General features: G+C 51.9%; 1 protein-coding gene across 4 annotated transcripts in view; it reads left to right on the forward strand.

Moving 5' to 3' along the window:
- Positions 1-27216, forward strand: part of ADCK1 (aarF domain containing kinase 1) — a 154112-nt gene that overhangs the window by 81036 nt on the left and 45860 nt on the right. For all 4 annotated transcript variants that reach the window (XM_044230319.1, XM_044230318.1, XM_044230322.1 and 1 more), the window contains exon 4: positions 5664-5867. In XM_044230319.1, coding sequence (XP_044086254.1) covers positions 5664-5867 — 204 coding nt within the window. The remainder of the gene's footprint in view (positions 1-5663; positions 5868-27216) is intronic.

Here is a 27216-nt window from a genome sequence, read left to right on the forward strand (position 1 = left end):
CCACTTCCTCATATCAGGGAGATCATATGATAGTTGTCTTTCTCCGCTTGACTTATTTCGCTAAGCATGATACGCTCTAGTTCCATCCATGTTGTCGCAAATGGCAAGATTTCGTTTCTTTTGATGGCTGCATAGTATTCCATTGTGTATATATACCACATCTTCTTTATCCATTCATCTGTTGATGGACATCTAGGTTCTTTCCATAGTTTGGCTATTGTGGACATTGCTGCTATAAACATTCGGGTGCACGTGCCCCTTTGGATCACTACGTTTGTATCTTTAGGGTAAATTCCCAGTAGTGCAATTGCTGGGTCATAGGGCAGTTCTATTTTCAACATTTTGAGGAACCTCCATGCTGTTTTCCAGAGTGGTTGCACCAGCTTGCATTCCCACCAACAGTGTAGGAGGGTTCCCCTTTCTCCGCATCCTCGCCAGCATCTGTCATTTCCTGACCTGTTGATTTTAGCCATTCTGACTGGTGTGAGGTGATATCTCATTGTGGTTTTGATTTGTATTTCCCTGATGCCGAGTGATATGGAGCACTTTTTCATGTGTCTGTTGGCCATCTGGATGTCTTCTTTGCAGAAACGTCTGTTCATGTCCTCTGCCCATTTCTTGATTGGATTATTAGTTCTTTGGGTGTTGAGTTTGTTAAGTTCTTTATAGATTTTGGACACTAGTCCTTTATCTGATATGTCGTTTGCAAATATCTTCTCCCATTCTGTCAGTTGTCTTTTGGTTTTGTTAACTGTTTCCTTTGCTGTGCAAAAGCTTTTGATTTTGATGAAATCCCAAAAGTTCATTTTTGCCTTTGCTTCCCTTGCCTTTGGCGATGTTCCTAGGAAGATGTTGCTGCGGCTGAGGTCGAAGAGGTTGCTGCCTGTGTTCTCCTCAAGGATTTTGATGGATTCCTTTCTCACATTGAGATCCTTAATCCATTTTGAATCTATTTTTGTGTGTGGTGTAAGGAAATGGTCCAATTTCATTTTTCTGCACGTGGCTGTCCAATTTTCCCAACACCATTTATTGAAGAGGCTGTCTTTTTTCCATTGGACATTCTTTCCTGCCTTGTCGAAGATTAGTTGACCATAGAGTTGAGGGTCTATTTCTGGGCTCTCTATTCTGTTCCATTGGTCTATGTGTCTGTTTTTGTGCCAGTACCATGCTGTCTTGATGATGACAGCTTTGTAATAAAGCTTGAAGTCCGGAATTGTGATGCCACCAACTTTGGCTTTCTTTTTCAATATCCCTTTGGCTATTCGAGGTCTTTTCTGGTTCCATATAAATTTTAAAATTATTTGTTCCATTTCTTTGAAAAAGATGGATGGTACTTTGATAGGAATTGCATTAAATGTGTAGATTGCTTTAGGTAGCATAGACATTTTCACAATATTTATTCTTCCAATCCAGGAGCATGGAACATTTTTCCATTTCTTTGTGTCTTCCTCAATTTCTTTCATGAGTACTTTATAGTTTTCTGAGTATAGATTCTTAGCCTCTTTGGTTTGGTTTATTCCTAGGTATCTTATGGTTTGGGGTGCAATTGTAAATGGGATTGACTCCTTAATTTCTCTTTCTTCTGTCTTGTTGTTGGTGTAGAGAAATGCAACTGATTTCTGTGCATTGATCTTATATCCTGACACTTTACTGAATTCCTGTATAAGTTCTAGCAGTTTTGGAGTGGAGTCTTTTGGGTTTTCCACATAAAGTATCATATCATCTGCGAAGAGTGATAATTTGACTTCTTCTTTGCCAATTTGGATTCCTTTAATTTCCTTTTGTTGTCTGATTGCTGAGGCTAGGACTTCTAGTACTATGTTGAATAGCAGTGGTGATAATGGACATCCCTGCCGTGTTCCTGACCTTAGTGGAAAAGCTTTCAGTTTTTCTCCATTGAGAATGATATTTGCAGTGGGTTTTTCATAGATGGCTTTGATGATATTGAGGTATGTGCCCTCTATCCCTACACTTTGAAGGGTTTTGATCAGGAAGGGATGCTGTACTTTGTCAAATGCTTTTTCAGCATCTATTGAGAGTATCATATGGTTCTTGTTCTTTCTTTTATTGATGTGTTGTATCACATTGACTGATTTGCGGATGTTGAACCAACCTTGCAGCCCTGGGATAAATCCCACTTGGTCGTGGTGAATAATCCTTTTAATGTACTGTTGAATCCTACTGGCTAGTATTTTGGTGAGAATTTTTGCATCTGTGTTCATCAAGGATATTGGTCTATAGCTCTCTTTTTTGATGGGATCCTTGTCTGGTTTTGGGATCAAGGTGATGCTGGCCGAAGGCAGAGGCTTTAACCCACGGAGCCACCCAGGCACCCCCAGTCTTTTATTTCTTGATTGACTATTTATTTATTAAAGTGTGTTCACACAGAGTGTCATATTGGAGTTCGGTGTACAATACAGGGACTTACCACTCCCGTCAGTCTTCCAGTGCTCATCACGGCAGATGTGCTCCTTAATCCTGGTCCCCTGTTGCTCCCTCCCTCCACCAGCACCCCGTCAGTTCTCTGTAGTTAAGAGTGTTTCTTGGTTTGCCTCTCTCTCTCTCTTTTTCCCCTTTGCTCATTTGTTTTGTGTCTTAAATTCCACATACGAGTGAGATCATATGGTATTTGTCTTTCTCTGCCTGACTTATTTATTTTGCTTAGCATTATACTCTCTAGCTCCATCCATGTTGTTGCAAATGGCAAGATTTTGTTCTCTTTTGTGGCTGAGTAATATACATATATATTTACACACACACACACACAAATATATATATATATTCATATATGTATCACATCTTCTTTATTCATTCATCAGTCACTGGCACTTGGGCTCTTTCCATAATTGAGCTAGCGTAGATGCTGCTGCTATTAAACACCGGGATGCATGTATCTGTCTGAATTAGTATTTTTGCATGCTTTGGGTAAATACCTACTGGTGTGATTGCTGGCTCGCAGGGCAGCTCTGTTTATAACTTGCTGAGGAACTGCCATACTGTTTTCAGCAGTGGCTGCACCAGTTCATGTTCCCACCAACGGTGCAAGAGGGTTCAAGTGGGGAAAACCTAATAGAAAATATTATTAACTGGTGAAAGTAGAAAGAAGGTCGTTCCCTCCTAAAAGGAGTAAAAGAAGATTCTATGGATGGAGAAGTAGCAAGCTCATAAAGCATCCACCCTATCTGGGGCTTGGGGGTAGTGAGCAAGGGCAGAATTCAGCCGAGGGTCTCCCTCCGGCAAGGCTGAGGTACACAGTGAGGTCTGCCCTGTGGTGAGGAGATGCACAGTGGAAGGCACGGTCCATGGGAGCAGGCTGCTGGCCTGGTCAGAGCACGTGCTGGAGAGCCTGGGCCCGAGTCGGTCCATCACAGGAGCCCGCCTGGTAGTGGGGAATTTAGTGAGGGTGGGCCGGTCTGGGAAGGCCACTGCAGGGAGCACCCCGAAACCACTGGTCTGCTGGCTGCTGAGCTAAAAGGCCGCACTGGCACTGGGAAGAGAGCCTCCTTGTCCTGCTGTGGCCTCAGTGTGGACAAAGCCAAGTAAGAAGCCATTTGATAAAGGAGAAAGGACAGGCTGCAGCCCCGAGGTCACAGCGCAGGGCGGGGAGGGGTGAATTTGGAGCTTGGAGGCCATGGGCCCAGCAGCACACACCCACTTGCCCTCTTCCGAGCTGAGCCCGGCCTCTGATTCCAGCCCCGCTGGTTGCTGCACCTGAGCTCCCGTGGGTCTCGGTGTGATCCTGGTATTGGGAGTCATTCTCCGTGTGCCTGCGCAGCCCGGCCGGGACTGTCGGGCTGGACATGGCAGCTGTCGCTCTGTGTCTCAGGACTTACGGGTTGTAGATGCCTGTCTGTTGCCTCCTACTCTGCCAGTGACTATGGCCTCTCCTCTTCTGGGCTGGAATTTGGGCAATGATTATTTGAGCTGCAAAAAGTCATTTGTTCATACAAATGTGAGGAAGTGCCCACTTCTGTGTTTGATCACGTTTGCCCTCTTTCTTGCTTCCTCAAAGCCAGGGCTTGAGTGTGGCCTTGGCCGGCCGTAGCACTGATTTCCCACCATCTGCCACTGGTCCCCTGAGTCCCCAGTTGCAAAGTCTTAAAGAGAATCTACCCCTTTCCCATAATTCTTCGACCCATCTAAGAACATGCTCTCTCCCTTCATTTCTTAGGATTAATTTCCTTCTCCCTGTGTTCTCCTCTCGGGGAAAAAAGGCTCTCCGTGGCCCAGTTTGGACCAGGTACCCACATCCAGGCTGGAGGACTCTGCCCCGGGGGAAGGAGCCATGTGCATTTAGGGCCCCCTGAGAGTGCACTGGGGCGCGAGGTGGTGGAGTCCAGCAGAGCCTGTGGTGGATGCTGGGGGGTGGGGAGGACCTCAGGACAGCTCCCAGGGCTGGAGGCCGGGGCATCCAGTCGGCTGTGGCCAGACAGGGCAGATGGGCTCCCTGGCTGCTGGGACAAGGCTTTTGAGGGCTGTGGTGGTATTTTAATTTCTGAAGTAATAGTTTTCTGTGTGGCTCACCTAGCAACTCATTGTAGGGGATCTTTAACTGTTTTCTTCCATCGTTGTTGCCAGAAGTTACTTAACTCTTCAGGTGGTTTATTGCCTCCAGTACGTGCTTATGTTGGCATCTTCTGTGACACTCAAGAGAGTGCAAGTCCATCTAGGTGTTTCCCCTCTTGGTTGATTTTTTGGGGGTGAAGAGCTTCCCACAGGGCACTGGGCTCCTTTCTGTCTGTGCCCATGGCCCCATCCTGCAGCAGAAACTGTAGCGCCAGGAAGGATGGGCCCTCCCAGTTCTAAGACCCTCCAATGAACTGGAGTGAGAACAGGGAATACACAGCCTAGGACCTAAGGGGGCCACCCCCTAGCTCTGGAAGGACAGAGGGCATCAGGCAGTCTGCCCTGTCCTAGGCGACCGGCCTAGCTGTGTGCTCCATGCACCTGACATTCCCCAGTAAGACTCCTGAGAGTTGTAAAGTCCCAGTAAGACTTTAATGGAGTAACTTAAATGGAGTAAGACTCCATTTAAGAGGAGATCCATGCAAAAGTTTGCTGAGTTAAAAGAGCCCTAGGTTTGGAGCATTTCCTAGACCTTCCTTTGACCTCTATTAGCTTTTCTTCATAAGCACAACACCTGGGTTTTTTATTTTTAAAGATACCAGTACCTGGCTCCCTGAGCTGTAGGGATTCAAAGAAATGATACAAATGACCGTGTTTTAGAAACTGTAGACCTCCAAGCAGATAGTGTTGTTCGTGTGTCTGAGGCTTGGGTGGCACGTACACTTACTCCGTGCGCCCTCAACTGAATCATTAGTAGATTTGGTGAAAAGCCTTGAACGAATGCTCTGGTTCCTGGGCCAGGTGAGTTTCGATGGGAAGACAACCAGAAACATGCGAGCGGGTGGCCAGCCTCAGGTTGAGGCTGGGATTGACTGCCCTGGGTGCTGAGGCTGAAGGAGAGCATTGAGGCAGGAGGCGAGTGAAACTGTGTGTGTGTGTGTGTGCGCGTGCGTGCACGCGCGTGTGTGCATGTGCACTTGCTCACTCGCTCTGGGGAGTGAATCAGGGCTTTCCAGCAGAGGGGGCCAGAGGAGGGACCGATGTCCAGTGGACAGTGGGCACTCACACCTCTCCGGCCCCGGCCTCTCTCCCTGCAGGTGCACCTCCGTTCTGCCAGGCGTCTCTGCGAGCTCTGCTGTGCCAACCGGGGCACTTTCATCAAGGTGGGCCAGCACCTGGGAGCCTTGGACTACCTGCTGCCGGAGGAGTACACCAGCACCCTGAAGGTGCTCCACAGCCAGGCCCCGCAGAGCAGCATGCATGAGGTCCGCCAGGTCATCCGCGAGGACCTGGGCAAGGAGGTAGCTGCGGGCCCAGGAGGGCCGGGGTCTGGGCTGCTGTGCTCTCGCTGCTGGGGGTTGGGGCTCCACCCCAGAGCGGAAATGTACTTCTTGGCAACTCTCAGGAGTGAAATCAAAGGGGTTACAAGGCGCCTCTGTGGCCCTCCGTGAAAAGATGACTCGAACCTTCTGAAATAGTTGATAGGCGATTGCTTTTACTCTACCAAGTAATGTGATTCATAAGGCTCAATCCCAATAACATCTGTTCGTTATTGAGTGTTTACTGCGTGAGAACAGCTGTACCGCGTTCCCTGCAGTAGCTCACCTCGTCCTCGCGGCAGACGTAGGAGGTAGGTACTGTTATTTACTCCATTTTGCAGATGAGGGATAAAGGCTTAGGCAGAGGAGATAACCTCCCAGTTTAGGGCTGGAGTCAGGAGCAAGGCCACAGGCCAGGAGGAGTAGGGTTAGGATGGAGGGACACCGGCGGAGGGGACAGGATTGGCATGGCACAGGCCTGTGCGTGGCTTTGCTTCTTGCCAAGACCGTTGGCCTCCCGCTTCCTCTAGCACGAGATTCACCCCCAAATTAAAACTAAATAAATCACTGTAATAACAGTGTGAAGTGCATCATTGCTGGCGTGTGGCAGCTCAGTGGGGGCGGCTGCAAGGGAAGGAAGGCAGTAGATTAACCCTTGGAGGCCGGCTTGTCTGTGGAGAGCCAGAGGAGGAGGCGAGAGCAGGTCAGTGGCACCCCTGTAAATCAGGGTGAAGAGAGATGAGAAGTTTGGGGTGTCAGCCCCGTGGTGGGCACACCCAGCTGGCCAAAGGGTGTTTGGAGTCAAAAGATTTCATCTGGATCTTCAGGTCCTCTTCTCTAAGTTCCCCCGGCCGTGTGGTACTGAGCTTGGTGGCCTATGGCTCCTGCCCCTCAGGTGTGTCAAGCCCTCGGAGAAAGGAGGCTAATGTCAAGGTCACGGTTCTGAGGGGGCGTTCTTCCCAGCTGGGAAGCTCGACAGCCTCTGGTTTCTTACCGGGGCCCCCACAGGCGCACAATTGAAATCTTTCCTCTCCCCCTGCCTCCTCCTCCTCCCTTGGGGAAGATGGCATTTGTTCCCTGGTGACACACTTTCTCAGTCTGTGGGTGGAGGGAGGGGAAAGGGGCTGTGTGGGAAGCAGGGTAGGTGGATGTGGGGGTGTGAGGGCGGGGAAAGTCACTCACTTTGCACTTCCCTCCTCCTCCCGCCTCTCCCGTGACACTGACGGAGCAGCATGCCCTGCCAGGAAGAGGTCTGAGTGGATCCCACTGGTGGTGGGCTCCACGCCTGCCCTGGGACCCTCTGTGGAAAGCTCTGTTTCATCCCTGGTTTCAGGAATGTGGTTACAGGAAACGGGCTTTCATGTATCACCACCTGCTGGCTGGGTTCAAGTTCTTAGATGGGCTCCAAAGGCCCCTAGAGATCAAAGTCTGCATAGCTGCCCCTAAATCTCAGGCCGAAAGAGCAGGGAGGGTGGCCAGAGAGAGCTCGAGGCTGGTGTGTTGGGGCTGCACGGGTTGATTGCATCTGTGCCTCTTGAGGAGCCTTCCCACCATCAGAGGTCTTACAGGGTCATTAGTGTCCTCATACCAGTCCCTGTCCCAGGCAGATGAGGCTGGCCCCCGGGGTGTCCCCAGCAGGGTGCGGGAGATGACAGTGAGTTTGCATCTCTTCTGAACTCCATGATCTGCATGTGACTCTGAATCTGTGCAAATCTTTGCAGAGCAGCCAGTCCATGGGAGGGGGTATAAGTAAAGGGGCACTGTCCTGGCATAGTGCTGTGTGGGGTTGGGGGTGGGGTGGGGACCACTGAGCTAAGGGAGAAGGGTGTGAGTGACAGGACAAGGCCTTGGATCTTCTGATTACCAGGCCAGTGCTTTGTCTCCTATGTAACAGAGCTTCTCTCTGGCAGAAATAATTTGGAAATCTGTTTTCTTTCTTTTTTCTTTTTAAAATTATTTTTATTAACGTATAATGTATTATTAGCCCCAGGGGTACAGGTCTGTGAATCATCAGGCTTACACACTTCACAGCACTCACCATAGCACACACCCTCCCCAATGTCCATAACCCAACCACCCTCTCCCTACCTGCCTCCCCCCAGCAACCCTCAGTTTGTTTTGTGAGATTAAGAGTCTCTTATGGTTTGTTTTCCTCCCGATCCCATCTTTCCCATCTTGTTTCATTTTTTCCTTCCTTACCCCCCACAACCCCCTGCCCTGCCTCTCAAATTCCTCATATCAGAGAGATCATATGATAATCGTCTTTCTGTGGTTGACTTTGGTGGACTTTGACTGTTTTCTGTGTCTTGGAAGTTTCTCAGCTAGTATTACCAGAAGGAAACTTGCTTTTTTTTTTTTTTTTTTTTGTTCCTTTTATTTTAAATGCTAGGTTGAAGTCCTGAAGGACAGATTATGGGAGGCAGTTAGAAGCCCGAACTCTAGGAGGTGGGGTCATTTCTGGTGACTCTAAAATTCCCAGGGTTGGGAATTGTCTCCACCTTGGTCCCCTAACTGCCCTTGGGACTGGAGGTCTGGGTGCAGTGCTTCCCGTAGCCAGCAGATGGCGCCGGAGCTTGAGCATCCGGGGAGAATGCTGAAGACTTGGTCCTTTCCATCCAGCAGAGGGGAGCCCTGACAGGTGGCTGAGACTTGAGTTCTTTCTTCTCCTGGTCATGGCTCATGCCATGGAAGGAGCTCAGGCGGACACCTTTGTGCCCTGAATGGGGAACACACAGGCCTAATCCATGAGGCTATAGACCGCCTTGGTCCCCAGGAGTTCTTGGCTCCCTGCTGGAGGACATGGCAGGGTTCTGACCACCAGCCCATCCTTATACATTCCTCTTCTGGGCCAAGAGTCCTCAGAGGCCCCCTACAGGTATGATCAGCCTGTAGTTCTGTGTTTTGATACCCATTCCTTCATTTTCCATTCCTTCTCTCTCTTTGTTGTCCAAGTAGCTGGTATTTAGTGAGGAAGGTGCAGTGCTGGAAGCTTTACTTGCAGCCGAGGATGGGTAAGACCTCATTCTAGCCCTTGTAGTCTGGGGTCATTGGGAGGTACAAGTCTCTGTAGTAGTTGGCCATGTAAATGCCCACTGGTTTATAGGAGAGAGAGACACAGACAGACAGACAGGGAGAGAGTTAGGTTACATTTGGGTGGATTGAGACTGTCTGAAGCAGATGGCATCTGACTCAGGCTCTCAAGGATGGTTGGGATTGGAGGAAGTAGAGGTTGGAGGAGGGGACTTCTGGAGGATGAGATGGGCTAAGCAAGTGTACAGGCACTGGAGAGCATAAAGCACAGAGATTGCATGGTGAATAGTCTTGTTGACTAGCATATGGGGTTCAGTTTGGTGAACAGTGGAGCTGAGGTTGCAAAGTTTGTGCTGAGGTCACACTGTGAAGGGCCTTAAATGTCTTTTTTCACAATGTGAGCCTAAGGGAGAGGAGAACTTGGAGAGGGACCCAACCAAAGGAGGATGGAGTGGAACCAGATTTTCTTAGCAAGGTGGAAGATGAGGTCATCTTTTTCAGGTGGGGAAAAGGGAAGGTGGGAGGTTTGAGGTAGATGGAGAGCTTGGGGAAAGGAGTTATAGTGGGACTTAGGAAGACATGATAGAATTGTCAGCGGCACTGCTACAGTTATCCATGGTTGTGGACATGCTCACATCCCTTCTCCTACCCTCTCCTTAACTAACACACACACACACACACCTGATCTCATTACAATATATTTCAATAAATGATCCAGTTTTGTTTTTGTTTTGGAATATACTTGAATCAGATTAAGGTTCTTTCCAGCTCTAAAGTTGTATGAAAAACTGAAGGAAATGAGATCAGCTGCCAGAGTGATGCACAGAAATACCTTTGTTAAGGGGCACTGCTTGTACTGGTCTTGGGGGTTGGGGTTTGGCTTTTGTACTCTGAAACATGTTGGTTTTTATTTATTTATTTATTTAAAGACTTTACTTATTTATTTGACAGAGACAGTGAGAGAGGGAACACAAGCAGGGGAAGCAGGAGAGGAAGAAGCAGGCTTCCCGCGGAGCAGGGAGCCAGATGTGGGGCTCGATCCCAGGATGCCGGGATCATGACTCGAGCTGAAGGCAGACGCCTAATGACTGAGCCAGCCAGGTGCCCCGGTGTTATTTTTAAACTGCAGTATTTTATTAATTTCTGACTCTTTTTAAAAAAGATTTATTTATTTATTTTAGAGAGAGGGTGTGTGTGCATGTACAGTGAGGAGGGGCAGAAGGAGAGAGACTCTTGAGCAGACTCCACACTGAACATGGAGCCCAGTACAGGGCTCAATCTCAAGACCCTGAGATCACGACCTGAGCTGAAACCAAGAGTCAGATGCCCAACCTGTTATGCCACCCAGGCGCCCCTTTGAAATTTGATTTAGCCTTCTCTTACCCCTGAGCTCCCACAAGGTGGGGATCTAGACTTGAACTTGTTCTATAACTTCCCATAGTACCCAGGACACATGCTGTGTGTCACAGGAGATCCGTGTTCTTGATGGACCATCTGGCCAGGGGGTCCAATGGAACATGGAAAGGAACCACTGTGCATCAGGTGGGAGAATGCGTACCTTGTGGCTTACAAATCTATAGGTACAGGTGGGAGGTGACATTCTTATCCTGCTTTGCTCAAGGTATAAGCAAAAAGAAAGTGATGAAGAAGCTCTTCTCCCAGGAACCTCTGTCATTTATTAAGCTTGGCAGGAGTGGCAGAGAGAAGGCACTCTTGGCAAGAGACCGGCAAGAGCAGAAGTAGAAGGCAGGCAGGTGAGGCAGGAGAATGCCTGGCCCGTGTGAGGGCTTCCTGGTGGTAGTGGGGCATCAGGTGGGGGCAGTGCAGACCCTGGACAGAGACTGGAGCAGGGGCTTCCATGGAGGCCTTGGGTCTGGCCATGGATAGGGGATGGCAAACTCTGGGCTGATCCTTGTCATTTCACGCAAGACCTCTGCTGGTACGTGGAGAGCTATGTGACAAGCAGGGAAAGCCACCCCCTCTGGGCACCCCTTCCTGCAGGTGGCACCTCTGCCAGGGATGGATTTCCTTCTTCTATTAGTCAGGGTTCTCCAGAGAAACAGAGCCAATAGGGTGTGTATGTGTGCGTGTGTGTGTATGTAGTAAGTAGAAAAATTGATTGGTTTAAGCAATTGACTTATGCAGTTGTGGAGGTTGATAAGTCTTGCATCTTTGATGTGAGTGGGGAGGCATCTGGCTGGAGGTCCAGGAAGAGTGGAAATTGCAGTTTGAGTCTAAAGGCTGTCTGCTGGCAGAATTCCCTGTTGCTCCAGGAGGTCAGTCTTGATCTATTCAAGCCTTCAACTGATTGGATGAGACCCATCCTTGTTACAGAGGACAGTCTGCTTTACTCAAAGTCTACTGATTTTTTAAAAAGGACTTATATATTCATTTTGGAGGGAGAGAGTATGCGTGCATGTGAGTGGGGGGAGGGGCAGAGAAAAAGAATCTTCAGGCAGTTTCCTTGCTGAGCACAGAGCCCCATGCAGGGCTTGCTCTTAAGACCCATGAGATCATGACCTGAGCCAAAAACCAAGAATTGGATGCTTACCAACTGAGCTACCCAGAACCCCGCCAAAGTCTACTGACTTAAATGTAAATCTTATTCAAAAAGATCCTTACAGAGACATTAGAATAAAGTCTGACCAAGTGTCCAGGCACCATGGCTCCGCAAAGTTGACACATAACATTATCCATGCAGGTCCCCCATGGCCCTCAGTCAGGACTGCCCATCTGTACCTTTGGTCCCTACAGCTGAGTTTCCTGTTGAGAGTAGGAGCTAAAGTGCTTGCCATGTATTGGCTGTGTGACCTTGGGTGTGTTACTTATCCTCTCCATCTCTCATTTTCCTCACCTGTAAAACAGGGATACTGACAGCACATGCCACACAGCCTGACTGTGGGGGTTAAATGAATTAACAGACGTGGAGCACGTGGAGCCTGTAGGCAGAGAGAAAATGACCTGCAAATGTTAGCTGCCCTCCTGGAGTTATGCTGGATGCTTTATATGCATAAGGAACCCAGATTCAGAGAGGCCTGTAAATGGCAGGGTTGGATCTTCAACCAGGTTCTCTGAGAGCTCGTACGGCTCTCTGTCCCAATACTGCTTTGCTAGTAGAATCCTCCTTTCTCTTCCCTGCTCAGTACCCAGCATTTCATCTGTTGGTCAAGCCCCTCCCCTCCAGTGCTTTGGGAGCCTGACCCCTGGGCTTCTTAAGTCCTACCTGTGACCCCCACCTTGGTGGGAGTGGTCCTGGCAGCTCAGCCTGGCCGTGTCAACCATAGCCTTGTCCTGAGGCCATCAGCAGCATCTGCTTTGTGCTATTGGTGCCTGGAGCTGACTCCCCAGACAAGGGCTTGAGGGCAGCCACGGGTGCCCAGGGTCACGAGCTGGTGGCTGTACTGTGTTCAGGACCCAGCCCTCCTCCTTGCAGGATGGCAGCTGGACTTGGCCTCCCTTGCCTTGGAGGAGCTGGGTGTGGATGTATGTGGGGACAGACATGCCCTGGGTTGGACTGGGGCAAGGGACATGGTTGGGGCAGAGGGCTGGAGGAGCCAGTTTTACCTGGGGGACCTGTGCCTGCAGAAAACTTTCCCTCCTTGGTGGCACATGCCTCTGTCTTGTATTCCTTGCTGCCTTCTTTCTAGTGTTGTTCTAGCTTCTCTCTGCCCTTACTTCCTCCCATTGACTGAGCGTAGCTCTCTGCCCAGTGTTGTGCCAGCCCCTGGGCGTCCCTGCCCCCTGGAGCTCTTGCCCCTGTCCGTGCACACGGGCAGGGGCTTGGCTGAGGCCAGCTCACCCTTCACCACCCCAGCTGCTCCGCGCTCTGGAGCTCAGGACCCCCTGGAAGGCTTCAGCTCTTTTTAGATTTGCTTCCCTTGGTCTTCAGTACCACCTTTGTTCTGGCTTCTGGTTCCCCGAGACGGCTGCCGTGTGCGCATTCTGGGAGGGGAGCAGAAGGAGCTGGTGGCCGCCAAGCTGTCTGTGGGGAGGACTGGGGGGCAAGGGAGAGTGATTCACCTCCTCTGGGCTTCCCAGCAGCTCTCAATAAAAAATACATTTATATTAAAAACATAAGGAAGAATAAAAAAACATTTTCCCCCCCAATCATACTGAACATCAAAAGGAGATTTTTATCAATTATAGGAGAGAGATTTTGGCCATAAAATGGTAATTTAACGAGTAGGAGATGGATGGCGGGAAGCATTAATGTCATCCGGGACGGATAGTGTGCCATTAGTCACTGGGGAGAGACTGAGGTGGCCGCCATGACGCTGGCTCTTCTTCCCTGGCTTCCTGGTGTCCCTGCCTCCTCCCTGAGCAGCTGCCCTGCCCCAGCCCCGAGAAACCTCCTCCTTGGGGGCTGTGCTCCATCTCCAGGGCCCCTTCATTCTGTGGCCCCACAGCTTCCATGTTGCCCTTACCTAGCCTGGGCCACGTCCCTCCTGTGCCTGTGGAACAGAGCCCCCCAGAGAGAGGTCAGAGCTGTTCCCCACTCTCTTTCCTGCTCCAGTCTTCACACAGAGACACTCTGGCCCCACGGGGGGCTCACTGCATGCACCCCAAGGCCTGTCCTCTTACTTCCCCTCCTTAACTCAGCAGACCCCTCTCATCCTTTGAACTCGGCTCCAACAACAGAACCACACTCGTGGACACACGGCCTGAATGCTCGCTGGGTGTCAGACACTGTCTCAGAAGTTTCCTGGAGATCATCTTACTTCTCACTAGGACCCTCTGAGATCAGTCCTAATATCACTTATTTTACAGATGGGAAACTGAGGCATGTTTTCCAGTCAAATCATACCCTTGTCCTCCTCATGTGCCTCCCCCCTCCGCCAGTCAGTATTAGTGGCTCTTTTGTGTTTCCTCTGGGCACTTTCTGTCCTATCACAGCTCTAACACCATTGTTTGTTGCATTCAGATTGATTGTTTTTCCATCTCGAACCTCCCACGGGACCTAGTGTGGGCTCTGCACATAGTAGGTGTTAGTAAGTGTGGTTGCATTGATTGCAGAATGACTTTGTGTGCCCTTGTCCCGTTGAAGCCTTCACTGACCTCCTCAGCCAGGTTGGATTGTGAATCAGAGCACTTGGTTTCCCTCTTGTGTCCGTCTGGTCATTTCAGTGCTGGGTGTGTGCTCTCGGGGTGGGTGGTCTCCCACTCTCCTTGGGGTTCTCTCAGAGCACTGCCCAGTGCCTGGCACACCAGACGTGCTCACTAATGTGTTGTTAGCCGCACGGAGACACTCGGACGCAGGACATCATGGAGTTATGGGTCCTGGAGTTCTCGGGGTGGCCCGCTCTGCTCCTGCCTGGGTCTCACTTCCAGAATCCCCTGGGGTGTTCCTGTAGGAGCCTGTGGAGGGCTGTGTGAGGGTGTGTCTGGGGCTGTCTCAACTATGAGCTGAGGGCAAGGGCAGGGTCTGTCTTCTGGAGAGAACTGGAGGGTCATTTCCAAGGTAGTATGGCATATGGTTAATAATAGACTTTGGAGTTAGAGAGCCTTGCATGAATCCCAAATGCTACCAGATTTTCACTGCATCATTAGTTGTTTCTGAGACTTAGTCCTCTCATCTGTAAACAGGGATGATGGCAGAACCTCCACACTAATAGGGCCGTGATGAGGATTGAGTGCTAGGACCCATCTGGGGCGCACCGTGAATCCTGGCAGGTGTTAGCTCTGGTCGTCACATGCAGAACTCTTGTGAGGACAAAATGAAGCAGGCACACTGGGACCCCCAATTACATCCAGCACCCCACTGGTGCCTGGGTCTTCCTGGCAGTTGACAAACACTGGCTTTTCTGGTTTGGCCTTCGTCATTCAGTGGCAGGCACCTTAGACAAAAGTTCCCCAAGAGAATCACGTACTACTCCTGAGTTGTGATGGTTTAGAAATCGCCCTGTCCAAGGCCTGTGTCTCATCGGCGAGGAAGCTGAGGCTCAGAGCAGGAAGTCACTGGCCTAGAGTGGCACGAATGGGTGTTGGTGGAAGCAGGACTCAAACCCGGTCTCCTGACGCCGATGCAGTGTTCATCCTTGCATCCTGCAAGGGCTGGGAGCTTGTTGTTGTTGTTGGAGTGAGGCCAACACGCAGAGACACGCTGTCGGAGAAACCCAGAGGGGCTCCACTGGCTTTCGCCCTCCATGGGACTTTGTGGCCTCCTGGGGGCTTTGAGGAAGCCCTATTTTCTTAAGTTCGTCCCTCATGCTGAGAGGATTCTGGGTGTTCTTTGTATCCTTTAGCAAGCCCTCCTACTTGCCAGTGGTTGGGATGATTATACCCATGTGCTCACCGTTCACCTTCAATCCACAGACCAGGCTGTGCTATGTCCCCTTCCCTCACCCACCCTCCCACCCCGGCCCTTTAGGCTCTAACCTGTAGGGTCTTGCCCAAACCCAGCCCCCCGCTGAGCTGCTGTGTTGGGCCTGCTCGCTGGAGAAAGCGCCTCAGCTGACAGCAGCCGCATTTGCAGACTCTGGAAGGTCGGGGGCCACCACCGACTGCGTCGCTCCCTCCGAAAGTACAGATTTGTTGAGCAGCCGATAGGTACTTACCTCTGTGCCAACGCTGTGGGGGATATAGAATGTGTCAAAGCCGTGGCCCTCCCTCCCCAAGCCGGGCAGACAGAACAATTCACAGAGGAAGTAATTACAGAGAACAATTAAGTACTCAGCTGTGGGGCTGGTGCAGGAAAGGTTCAGGGGGAAGTTCAGAAGAGGGTTCTTGGAGGAGGTGGCCCTCGGAGGATGAGCAAGATGGAAGGAGCGAAAGCCCGAGGCCGTCGGAGGCAGGCGGTGCGGTGGCTGCACGGGACCCAGGCGCAGAGGCGCGGCGCTGGGTGGGGGGGCCCTGTGGCTGGACTGGGTTAGATCGTGAGGGCTGCTGGGACACGGACCGGCGGCTCAAACCACAGAAATCTGTTGTCTCAGTTCTGGTGGGCAGGAGCCTGGACCCCGGTGCCCGGGGGTTGTGGGGGGGCTGGTGCACCCGCGGTGGTGTGGGGGGCCTCTGCTCCCAGCCTCCCTTCTAGCTTCGGGTGGTTTGCTGGCCGTCTTCGTCCTTCCTTGACCTATAGAATTGCCACCCTGGTCTCCGCCTTCACGCTCATCTGGTGTGCTTCCTGTGTGTGTGTCTGTTTCTGTGTCCAAGTTGCCCCCTTTCTTAAGGACACTGTCATATTGGCTTAGCGCCCCCCACCCCCCCATGCCAGGGTGACCTCATCTTAACTAATAGCATTTGCAATGACACTGTTTCCAAGTAAGCTCACATTCCGAAGGTCAGGTCCTGGAAGTTAGGACCCCAACATGTGAATATTTGGGGGCCACAGTTCAAGCTGGCTTCAGTGAGGGCATGAGCACTTTTGCTGGGAACCAGCTGAGGCAAGAGGGCTGACATATTGGGTCCTGTGACCATGCTTTGGGCAGGCACGGGGCTGAGTGGGGCTTTTGGGGTGCTCTTCTAGGACTCCTCTCTGTCTCTCATGTTTGTCCCAAACACTCCACTTTCCTTTTACGAAATTCTGGATCAGGACTCTGCCCAACTGAGCCTAAGTCAAGGGTTGTGCTGGGTGGAATGGTGTCCCCCCACACTCCTCGACCTCATTCCTGTCTTCCTAGAACTTGAGAACGTGAAATGAGGTATTTGCAGCTGTAATTCGGTAACTTAAGTTGATAGTGCATTGGGGTGGGCCCTACATCCGGCCACTGGTGGCCTTGCGAGGGAGCAGTAGAGATGCTTGCGGCGGTGGCAGTAGAGATGGGATGCCGCTGCAAACCGAGGAGATGCCAAGATCGCTGGCAGCCGCTGGGAGTTAGGAAGAGCCGAGAAGGCTCCTCCCTGGGGCCTGCAGAGGGGACGCAGGCCCACCAGCACCTTGATTTCAGACGGCTAGCCCCAAGAACAGGGAGTCAATACATTTCTGTTTTAAGCACCTGTTCGTGGTGATTTGTTATAGTCGCCCTGGGAAACACATACCGCCGTCCAGTCCCTGGCCACTCACGGAGGCTGGAGGAGGTGGGGTCCATCAGAAGATACCATCCTTTCATTTAAACCCCAAGGTGACAGGTGGGGTGGGGTGGGAAGCAGTAGGGCAGAACGTGGCCTAAAAGATGTTCATATCCTCAGATGATAATGGCAGAAGACTTTCCCTTTGGTACTTGCCAGGTAGTAACACAGTGGCTGGCTGTTTTATAGATATTGTTTCTAATGGTTACAATAACTCGACAAGGTTGGTAGATTTTACCCTTCCAGTTTTCCAAATGAGGAAGCTGGGGCTCTGGTAGGTTAAGCAGCAGCCTCCATCTCCTAGCTAGAAGAGGCAGAACACCCGCTTTGAGCACTGTTGCCTGAGCCCTCACCCCTCCCGCTCTGCAGCTGCTGCCCCCGAGGATAGCCTCGTTTCTGGAGGGCGAGACAGTGGGGGTAGGGTTGTAGCACTGCATCTTGATGTGCAGGCTTTAGGGCGTCACCATGGGCCCCAGATCTTAGAACTGTGTTCAGTCTGATCAGCTGATAGTGTCTGTATGTGTGTGTGCGTGTGCATGTGTGTGTGCGTGGGCCTCTGCGGCTGATTTTTGGGCAGAGTCCGCCAACAGTGCAGGACAGCTGGAGGGGTGCAAGGCAGGAGCCGTGCCAGGAGGCTCTTTCCTTCCTCCACATCTGGCCAAGGTGAACTCTTTCTTTTGAGCCTGTTTGTGCTGTTTCCTGGAGCTGGGGCGTGGACAGCTTTTCTCACCGCTGCCTGGGTTGGCACTCAGAGTGGCACTCAGAGTGAGTGTACCTGACTGGGCAGTGGGGTCAGGAAGCGACAAGTCAGAGATGGAGAGCCACAGCCACTGCTCTAGAAGGAGCGGCCCTGACAGCTGACCCTCTGCCCTTGGGACTGCCAAGCAGATCACGGGCAGGGTCCTTATCTTCTCCTTGCATGAACTCATGGCCTGCCTTCCCTCCCGTAAGGGGATGGGTGGGTCTCTTCTTGCAGACTGCTCAGGGCTGGGGTGAGCAGCGTGGGCAGGGTGGGTGTGATTGCTGGGGCTCCGATGGCTTCTTCCCCTGTCCAGGTGAGCCAGAGGATGGTCTTTCTTTACTGGTGACGGCTGGGGCAGAAGCAATGGTTTGGAGTCCTGGGTCCCGCAGTGTCTTAGAAGGAACATGATTGCCCACCTTAGCTGGATGCTAACCACGTGGGAGGTGCTCATCCCGGCCGGGCACTCCCAGGAGACGACTCCAAGGACAGGATTCTGGTGGGAGTGGTTTTGTGGGAAGCTCAGGGGCAGCCAGGAGGGAAGTGGGAGTGTGGTTCAGGAAGAGAAGGGCATTAAACCCGCTCCCGCCGTAGGGACACAGGGAACTAGTGTCAAACGCTCACTTTAAAATCATCCAACCCAGAAAGCCTCTGCCTTTGGCTCAGGTCATGGTCTCAGGATCCTGGGATTGAGCCCTGCATTGGGCTCTCTGCACCTCGGGGAGCCTGCTTCCTCCTCTTTCTGCTCACTTGTGATCTCTGTCAAATAAATAAAATCTTTAAAAAAAAAAAAAATCATCCCACCCAAGGGCCAAGGGAGAAGTTTGGGTGTTTATACACCAGCTTCCTACCTTCACAGAGACAGTAGCTCCTGAGGGCTGCGAATTTCTCCAGATGGAGAAAGAGCCCCCCGGGAGCAGACGAAAATGCTGATGTTGCAGGAGGCAGCAGGGGAAAGATCTGAAGGGATGGGTGGGTGCGGCAGTTGTGGCGCAGCGGTGCCCCCTATAATCCCCAGAGCTTCCGTGTGGGGTAGTACTAGCATCCAAGTCAAGGCCAGAGAGGTTGAGACACGTGTCTGAGGTTGCACAGAGATAGGAGGTTGAGTCGGGAGCAAAACCAGGGCTGACTGCAGATTACAAGGTCCTAAGCCTCATGTTCTCTTGCTCTCTGGAAGGAGCCCTGGGCCTTTCCCCAGGTTTCTTGTCCAGCAGTTTATGGCTTCTTCCGGCATTCCCAAGTGGGAGGTGGGACAGACAGACGGGGAACCCCTGCAGGTCAAGGAACTGCCTATTTATTGTTTTCTCCTTCCGTGGGATGCGTTAGATGTTTTCAAATACACATCCTCGTTTTAATATATGTGCTGCCAAAGCAAGCACCACATCCTCGTTTTAGTCCTCACAAAAGCGAGGCGAGTTAGGTGTCCTTTCCCGGTTTTCCCCAGTCACAGCTTACTAAGCTGTAACGCTAAGTAACTTACTCAGGATCACACAGTAGGACAGCAGCTCAGCTGGAACCGAACCTGAGTGTTATCTGACTGTAGAGACATAGCACGCTCGAATCCCACAGGCTGCTGCAGGACGTGTGGGGCAGGAAGGGTCTGGGAGACCCAGTCTGCGCCCAAGGGCCGCACTCTCTCCTCTAACAGTGCACCGGCCCACCATCTTGCCTTTGGCCGGGGCCCGGCTCTGGACCTTTGTTGCCTCAAGGGCCAGTCACACGGCTGAGGAAGTGCTCTAGAAGCACATGGCGAGGTCGTTTGGCTCTTCTCCTCCTTCTCACCTCTGGAAAAGATGCTGCCCCTCTGTGCTCGCAGGTAGGGGGCTAGTGATGGGGGTGAGGGGCAGTCTGCCCTCCCGAGTACCTTCTGAGAGCTGGGCCCTTCTGCAGGGAGGAGTCCTCCTCTCTGTCCGCTGGGTCCGGGTCCCCACGTGTGGTCTACCTGCTGCAGCTCCTTGGCAGCAGAGAGAAGCAAGCCGGCCACGTCGGGCTGATTTATGTTCATCGTTGGAACAATAATGTTTAATCTGGAAAGGGCTAATCAATTTTTTATGCTGATTATGAATAGGCCAGCTGTGCCTGCTTCTTTATTCATGGGGCTGGAGGAGCCGGCCCGTGTCCCAGGCTGGGTTCCCGTGGTGGTTTCCGCTGGGGGAGGCCCTGCTCTGTGGCCCGGCCTGTGCCACTTTGGTGGTGACTCCTTGTGTGTGCGCCTGTGTCACCGGGAAGGGTAAGCCAACGCTGGGTGGGGAGCCAGACTTGAGTGTGTGTGTGTCTGTGTGTGTATGTGTGTGTGTGTGTGTGTGTGTGTGTGTGTGTAGGGAGGCTGGTGTGGGCTGGGGCACCGTCACAGGAGTACAGGATGGAAAGTTAAGAGTTACAGGATCGTAGAATTAGGAAGGCTCCCAGGGACCAAGGACTCCAACAACCCCCTTTACCAAGTGAGGATTTTAGACCCAGAGAAACTGAAGCAACTTCCCTAAGGTCATGGGGCTGATAGTGGCAGAGGTGGGACGGGAACCCTAATTCCCTCAATGAGAATGCAGAACTTCGCCACTTTAGTTGAGTCACTGACTCGCCCCACAACTCCAACTCCTGGGGGCTTTGATTTAGGGACAGGAAGAGCTGGAGACAGCTCAACAAGAGGTCAGGACGAGATGAGCGAGTCATCCGTGGTTTCGGCTACAGATCTCAGGTGCTCTCGGAATCCACAGTAGGGTCATAGAGAGGCGCGAATTGGGGTCTGCTGGAGAAGGCAAAACCTGGGCAGGACTTGAGTGCTGTCAAAAGGAGAACAAGCTGAAAGGCCCAGAGAGGGCATCTTGGGCAGGTGGAGTGGCTTGAGCTGAGGATGTCATCTCTGGTGGCCATCACCTCGGGGGCAGGTTGGGGGCTGTGCCTGACCCTGGAGAGACCAGAGGGGGCCTGTGCTGCCTGGGCCCAGGGCTGGGGCTGGGAACATGGGGCCCTGGGCCAGGTGAGGGCAGGGGCTCAGCTTGGACGACTTGGCTGTCCTGCAGGTGTGATTTTGGACTGGACCCTCCACAGCCTTTGTCCTGTTGGACATCATGAGTCGTTTTTCTGTTCATTTATTGGCTCAGCCCATGTTTGTTGGACTTCGGTCATGTGCGTGCCAGGGGTTATGTAGCCGGACAAGCTGCCACCGCGGTCTTCGATCAAATTGTAGGGGAATGGCAGGATGTTACACAAGTGACCAGAAGAATAAAAATGTAAAAACACTCATGATAAATGCCACAAGGGAAAAGTAGAGGGTGCTCTGCGTTTAGAAGGCTGGCGGGGGGGCGGGGGGGTCTTTCTGAGGACTAAGTGGTGATTAAACTGAGACCAGGAAGGGTTAGGAAAAGGAGGCAGAGGGAACAGAGGATGCAGAGGCCTCAGGTGGGAAAGAGCATGGATCTGTCTGGGGACAGAAGGGGATGGAGGTGGCAGGTAGAGAGATGCTGAAAGATGCAGCTGGAGATGTGCGTTGGGCTCACCCGGGGACCCGAGTTCAGCATCCAGTGTCGGGCTCTCTGGAGAGTGGCACCATCCACAGCGGTTTGCACAGGGACCAGGGCTGGGACCAGGAGACAGTTACCAGGCACTTGTGTTCATCTGGACAAGAGCGGTGCTGCCTTGGAAAAGGAGTGGACGGATGTATTTTGGAGACAAAACCAGCAGGACTCAAGGAAGAATTAAGTAGGGAGGGTCTGTGGGGGAGGGCTGGGCAGGGCACACTCGGCTCCCAGGGCACTGGCATGATCAGTGAGGGTCCCCCGAGAATACTCCCATCTTGCAGATGGTGCTGAGGGGCTGGTGGGGCTGTGTGAGCTGCTCACCCCACTGGCAGTTTGGAGAATGCTTTTTCTGAGGGGCTGGGCTTTGCCCAGTGGACCCCTTCTCCTTAGAGTCAGTGGTCAGAGAGATGGAGAGGCTATGTGGGACTGAGCAGTTTGGGGTTTGGCATTGAGAGGCTGAGTCTGACATTGGGTTCCTGGTTTCCAGACATTAAAAAAAAAATGTCCTCCGCACCCTGATCTAAGGAGAGTTCTGAGAGAGAGAGAGAGAGAGAGAGAGAGAGTATGATTGTCCCCACAGCCAGGCTTATAGGGGAGGCTGTTCCTCCCATACCTGGAGCACCTCCTGCAAATGACCATCACAGGAGTATGTCTTCCCGGGGACTGCTCTCCCCTCTTTGCCGTGTGAGCCGATGACTGGTGGTTTTGTGTGAGGTCGAAAAGGAAACTGAGCTTCTTGGGAAGAGTCTGGTTTTAGGATTTGACCTGGGGCCTGGGAAGGAATACCGTGTAAGAGGCCGCCGGGGGAGCGGAGGACACCTGCACAGGGAGGGGGAGGCGGGACTGGTTCTAGGTCTCATCACCTGGCACGGAACCAGAGCTGTGATGTGCCTTCCTGGTGCCGTGGCTTGGGGTTCTCACGTGAGCCGTGTTTGCACACTGTGCGTGCAGCCCCTGTCCGGTCCCCAGCCCTCTAGCCTCAACATTGCCCTGGGAAACTCAGCGAAAGAATGAAGCAGACCCGTCCTGAGAGTGATACGCTTGTTCTCCGCATCAGCGGTCAGCAGGCTTCTTCCTCGTGGAGGCCTGGGTTAGGGTCCTAGCCCCGCTGTGACAAAGAGCACGGCTTTAGTGGCCTCAGACAAGAGAGTTATAATCTTCCTGTTCTGTGGGCCAGAAAACCTCAAATTCAAGGGTTGGCCGGGCTGCGTTCCTTCCAGCGGCTCTGTGGGAGAGTCTCTTGCCTTGTCCGGCTGCTGGAGGCTGCCCGCGCTCCTCAGCGTGTGGCCCTGTCCTCCCTTGTCCCAGCCAGCCACGTGGCATCTCTCAGTCTCTCTCTCTCGTTCTTCCACCTTGCCTCTCTCTGTCATATTTGCTGCTCCCATTCTGACCCTCCTGTCTCCCTCTTACAAGGGCCGGGTGACTCCCTCGGGCCCATATAGTCCTCCAGGCGGCTCTCCCGCTCTGGGTAGCCTTTGGGGACTGGGACACGGACATCTTTGAGGGGCCATCTCTCTACCCACCATTGGGCCAGCTGGTAAATATTTGAGGTTTTTTGGGCCAACCAGTCACTGTCACAGCTGCTTACCTCTGCTGTGGCAACGTGGGAGAAGCCACAGACGTGTGATGAACGGGTGGGTTGTGTCCCAGTGAAAGTTCATTCGGGGACACTGAAGTTGAATTTCATGTAGTATTCATGTATCAGAAAATACTGTTCTTTTGGGTTTTTTCCAAACATTTAAAATGTCAAAAAACTATTCTTAGCTGGTGGGCTGTATACAAAAACAGGCATGGGCCTGGTTTTGGTCCAAGGGCCATCTCTTGCTGCCCCCTGCTCTAGATGCCTAATACCCTTTAACACTTAGGACAACACCCTTGCAAAATGAGTGTTGTTATCATCACTCCCATCTTGCAGAAGTTAATGGACCTAAGCACTTCTCCTGAGGCCGCACGGCTGCCTGTCGGCAGGTAGGGCTGCTCACACCAGAGCTGATGTTCTTTACCCTCCCCTTGCTTCGCCAGGTCAGCCAGGCGTGCATGTATGACCTCAGAATTTAGACTTTCTCTTCCCTGTAGATCCTGAAGGTCTGGGTTTTCCCCCTTTAAAAATCTCTGGGCGCTGCTTCTGTTACATGCAAAGTGAATCTGGAAAACTTCTTACTTGGGTGTTCTAGGAAGATTGCCAGGGCTTTGGTACCTGAGCCCTCGGATTTGGGGCTCCGGGGCATAGGAACATAACTTAGGCTCATTTGTCTTGTGATATTTTGCCACCTGTCCCAAGGCTAGGGAAGTCTATCCTTACAGGAAATGGTGCCTCCCTAAGCAAGGGCGCCTTCTGAGATGTGTGTGCGCCACTGTGACCGGGCTTCCCCCCCACCCCCACAGCCCCGCCATGGGCACGAGCTGCGGGTGAGGACTCCTCCCTCAGGGGGAGATCTGGAGGGCCCAACTCAGCCTGGATTCTGGGGTGGGAGTTGTTGGCCATCTTCTTTCTGGCTCTCACTTCCCTGTGTCTTGTTCCCCTTGTGTATGGTTTCCACAAGCCCTTCCCACTGCCTAGATGTCGCCTCCTTCCTTCATCTGTTCACTGCCTCTTCAGATCTCAGTTCTTTGTCACCTCCTCCAAGAAGTGCTCCCTGACCAGGTTTAATCCTCTGAACACAGGCTCTTACGGTATCAGCTACTTCTCCCTTCATATCATGTATCAAAGTTGGCCATTTACCTTTTCCGTTGATTACTTGATTAATGCCTGTCTTGCCACTGGACTTCAGTTTCCAGTGGTGACTCCAGAGGGGGGCGGTAGCTGAACCTGATTTGGACCCAGGCCCCACTGAGGCCCTGGTGACTAGCACAGTGCCTTGCTTATATTAGTCACGTAAACACTGGATGGATGAATAAACGAGTGGCATTTAGCGAATGTGCTCTTCTCTACAAGGTGGACGCTGTTGTATCTCCTCTGTCCAACCTCAGGAGAAGGCCGAGAGCACTTAGGAGCACTTTGAGGGCAACAAACAGTATGCAGCTGTAAGAAAGTATGTTCGGTTGAGCATTTAGTCTCTGTTGAGCAAAGATGTCCTAACTTCCCTTATACCAAACCAAACTCAAGTTCAAGGAAGAGGTACTAAGTTCTCACCTAGGTAGGTTGCCATAGAGAGGGGACGGAGCTTCTGGCCCCACCTGTCTCTCACTCATGTGCTGGGGGGTAAGCACTGGCTCTCGGGCACCCCATGGTTCCAAGGATGGCTCACTGCTTCTACACGGTGATCACCCCACAGATAACCTACGTAGGCCAGGCCCTGGCTTGTGAGGCATCCTGGCTTCATACTGCACCTCATTCCGCACAATTTCTTCTATCCCGGAGATCTCTGTCACAGGCAGAGACAGAGACACGTCACCCAGGGAGGCTGTACAAGTTATTAAGATGGGGATGTTGAAAGATTAGATTTATGACAGCCAACGGCGGATTATGAAGAATAATTTATCAAATGTCAGTGCCTGCAGCCTACAATTTACAGAAGGTTTGCTTAAGCTGAGGAGATCTGATTGGATTGCCCCCACCCCCACCTCTAATGAGTGACAGATCTAATGGATGGCTTCCCAGGCTGGCCAACCACACTGGGTGTTTATCTGCTTTTTATTAATCATTATTATCACAACATTTCCATAGAGTCCTTCCAACTGCAAGTCTCGAAGTGCCCAGCACCCGCCAGGTTCCCTCAGCTACCCTGAAGGAACTGTAGCCACCTCTGGGAAGTGCGTTCGCTCCTCGAATCATCTGGAAGGCCCAATGTCCCCTCACCAGGAAGAGGTTAGGGAAAATTGAACCTCACTCATTGACTAAGAAATACTTATTGAGTACCAGTGATGTGCCAGGGGCCTTGAATACAGTGCTGAGCAAAAATGGAAAAAGTCTGTCATTTAGAAGGGAAAAGGGAGATCCAGCAAATATAAGTCAGGGCAGAGAGCAGCTGTGTTCCTTGCTCTCCAGAAGGGCACCCTGAATTCTGAGGACGTACACGTATTACTTCCTCCTCCCGAGGAGGTAATAGTTGCTCTGTGATTTGAAGGGGGAGATGGAGCAGGATCAGACTCGGTGGCTTGTGTTAAGGATTTTGGCTCTGGTAGGCTGAGTGATTTAAAAAGTGGTTTAAACGGAGAGAAGTGACGTGACCAGTCTATGTTTGGAAGACTCACTTTAGCTACCTGTGGAGGATAGATTGGAGGAGAAAGGAATACGGTGGCTTTTACTCAAGGACAGAATAGAACCGAGAGCCTAGAATTGCTGGCTCTGTGTCCAGTGCTCTTTTCATTATACTGCTCTGTCCTCTTTATGGAGGCATGAAATGGGCATCCAGTATTCCTGCCAGAATTATCGGGGCTCTTTCATAGGCCATATTCTAGACACTTCCTGTGTGTTATTTCATAGGATGACTCTGTGAGGTAGGGATTAGAATTCCCATTTTACAGATGAGGAAGCCAAGACACAGATGGGTCATCGTCTTGATAACTGACCAAGCCAGCGCAGCATGGAGCCAAAATCTGAGCCCGGGAAATCTGACCCAGACCTTGCACTGGAATTACCATGCCCTATTGTTTCTCATGTTCCACTGTGCTGACCAGCTGGTGGGCATTCTCAGGGAACACACCCATGGCCTTGGGGTGTGACTGCTCCTGGCTTCTTGCTTTTCTGCCAGCCGCTGGTCACTGTCCTGTGGGAGGAGGGACGCTCAGTCTGAACTGTGATGCCCTTGACAGAGACAGGCACATGATTATCCTGTACCTGGAGGCTCTTAGCACATTGGTAACAGCTCAGGCTTATGCCAGTCTCCTCGTGCAAATTTAGAGAGTGGCACTATTTTATAATTTCTGTGGTTGACCCTTGTCAAGAAAGGCCTCAGGTTCCGCCGCTGGCCCTTCGTTCTTTCTTCCTAGCTAGGCAATAGCAATAGCTAGTGGCTCTGCAGAACGAATAGTTTGATCTTCCAGAACCCCAGAGAGAACACAGATTCTATGGAAGACAGAGACTCTGTGTCCTCGAGCTATTTTTCTCATTATTATCTGTATTATAATAAATTGCTCTGTGTGGGAAGCCGGAGGTGGGGGTAGTCCCACCTTGAGGCAGGGCAGCTGTTGAGTGGGGACAAAGAGACACTTGGGTGCCTTGGCCCCCCCACCCCCCACGACTTCCCAGGGTCTACATCATGATATCGGAGGTCTCTTCTTCTGATCTTGCCAGAAAGTCCCGCCAGGGTTGGGTGAATTGGCACTGGGGGGGGGGCACTGTCGCCAGCAGGTCCTGCTAAAATGCAAGTATGTTTTCTAGAGGCTGTTACCTTATTTTCTGGATGGCGGTCTCCTCATGGCCAGAGATGATGTCTGTGTTGTTGGCCCATGTACCCAGCATGGTTTCTGTCATGTGGCAGGCCTGCAGGTACGTGTTTGCTGACTGATGGACTTGCGCTACGGAGTGGCAGATCGGTTTCATTTCCTGTATTAACTCTGGTCAGTTGGTAGTGGCAGCCCAGAGCACTGTGTGGGGAGAGATGCTGAGGCAGCATCTGGGCCCACAGCAGAAACAAATGCTGTGATCGATTAGTGATGTCTGGCATGGGTGTGCGTGGGGTGTAGTAGTTAGCTGTTGCTGCAGAGCAGATTACCTGCAAACAATAAGCACTTGACACGGTACAGTTTCTGTGGGCCAGGAATGTGGGCATGCCTTCCTGGGTGGTTCTGGCTCCGTCTCTGTGAGGGTGGAGTCAAGCTCTGGGCAGGGGGCTGCAGTCATTTGAAGGCCTGAGTGGGGGAGGAGACTCTGCCTCCAAGATGATTCACTGTGGCAGAAGGCCTTGCTTCCTCATCCCCGGACCTCTCCGTGCACTGCTCGAGTGTCCTATTGGCATGGCGGCTCACTGCTGCGAGAATGCGCTCTCCGGGAGAGGACAGGAAGGTGTCACGGTGACGTCTCGGAAGGCATGCCCTAACTTCCTCTTTGTGCTGCGGTCACGGCTCTAGCTCACGCTCAGGTGGGCAGGGGGCTGCA

The sequence above is a fragment of the Neovison vison genome, chromosome 13 (genome assembly GCF_020171115.1).
Source record: "Neovison vison isolate M4711 chromosome 13, ASM_NN_V1, whole genome shotgun sequence".
NCBI lineage: Eukaryota > Metazoa > Chordata > Mammalia > Carnivora > Mustelidae > Neogale > Neogale vison.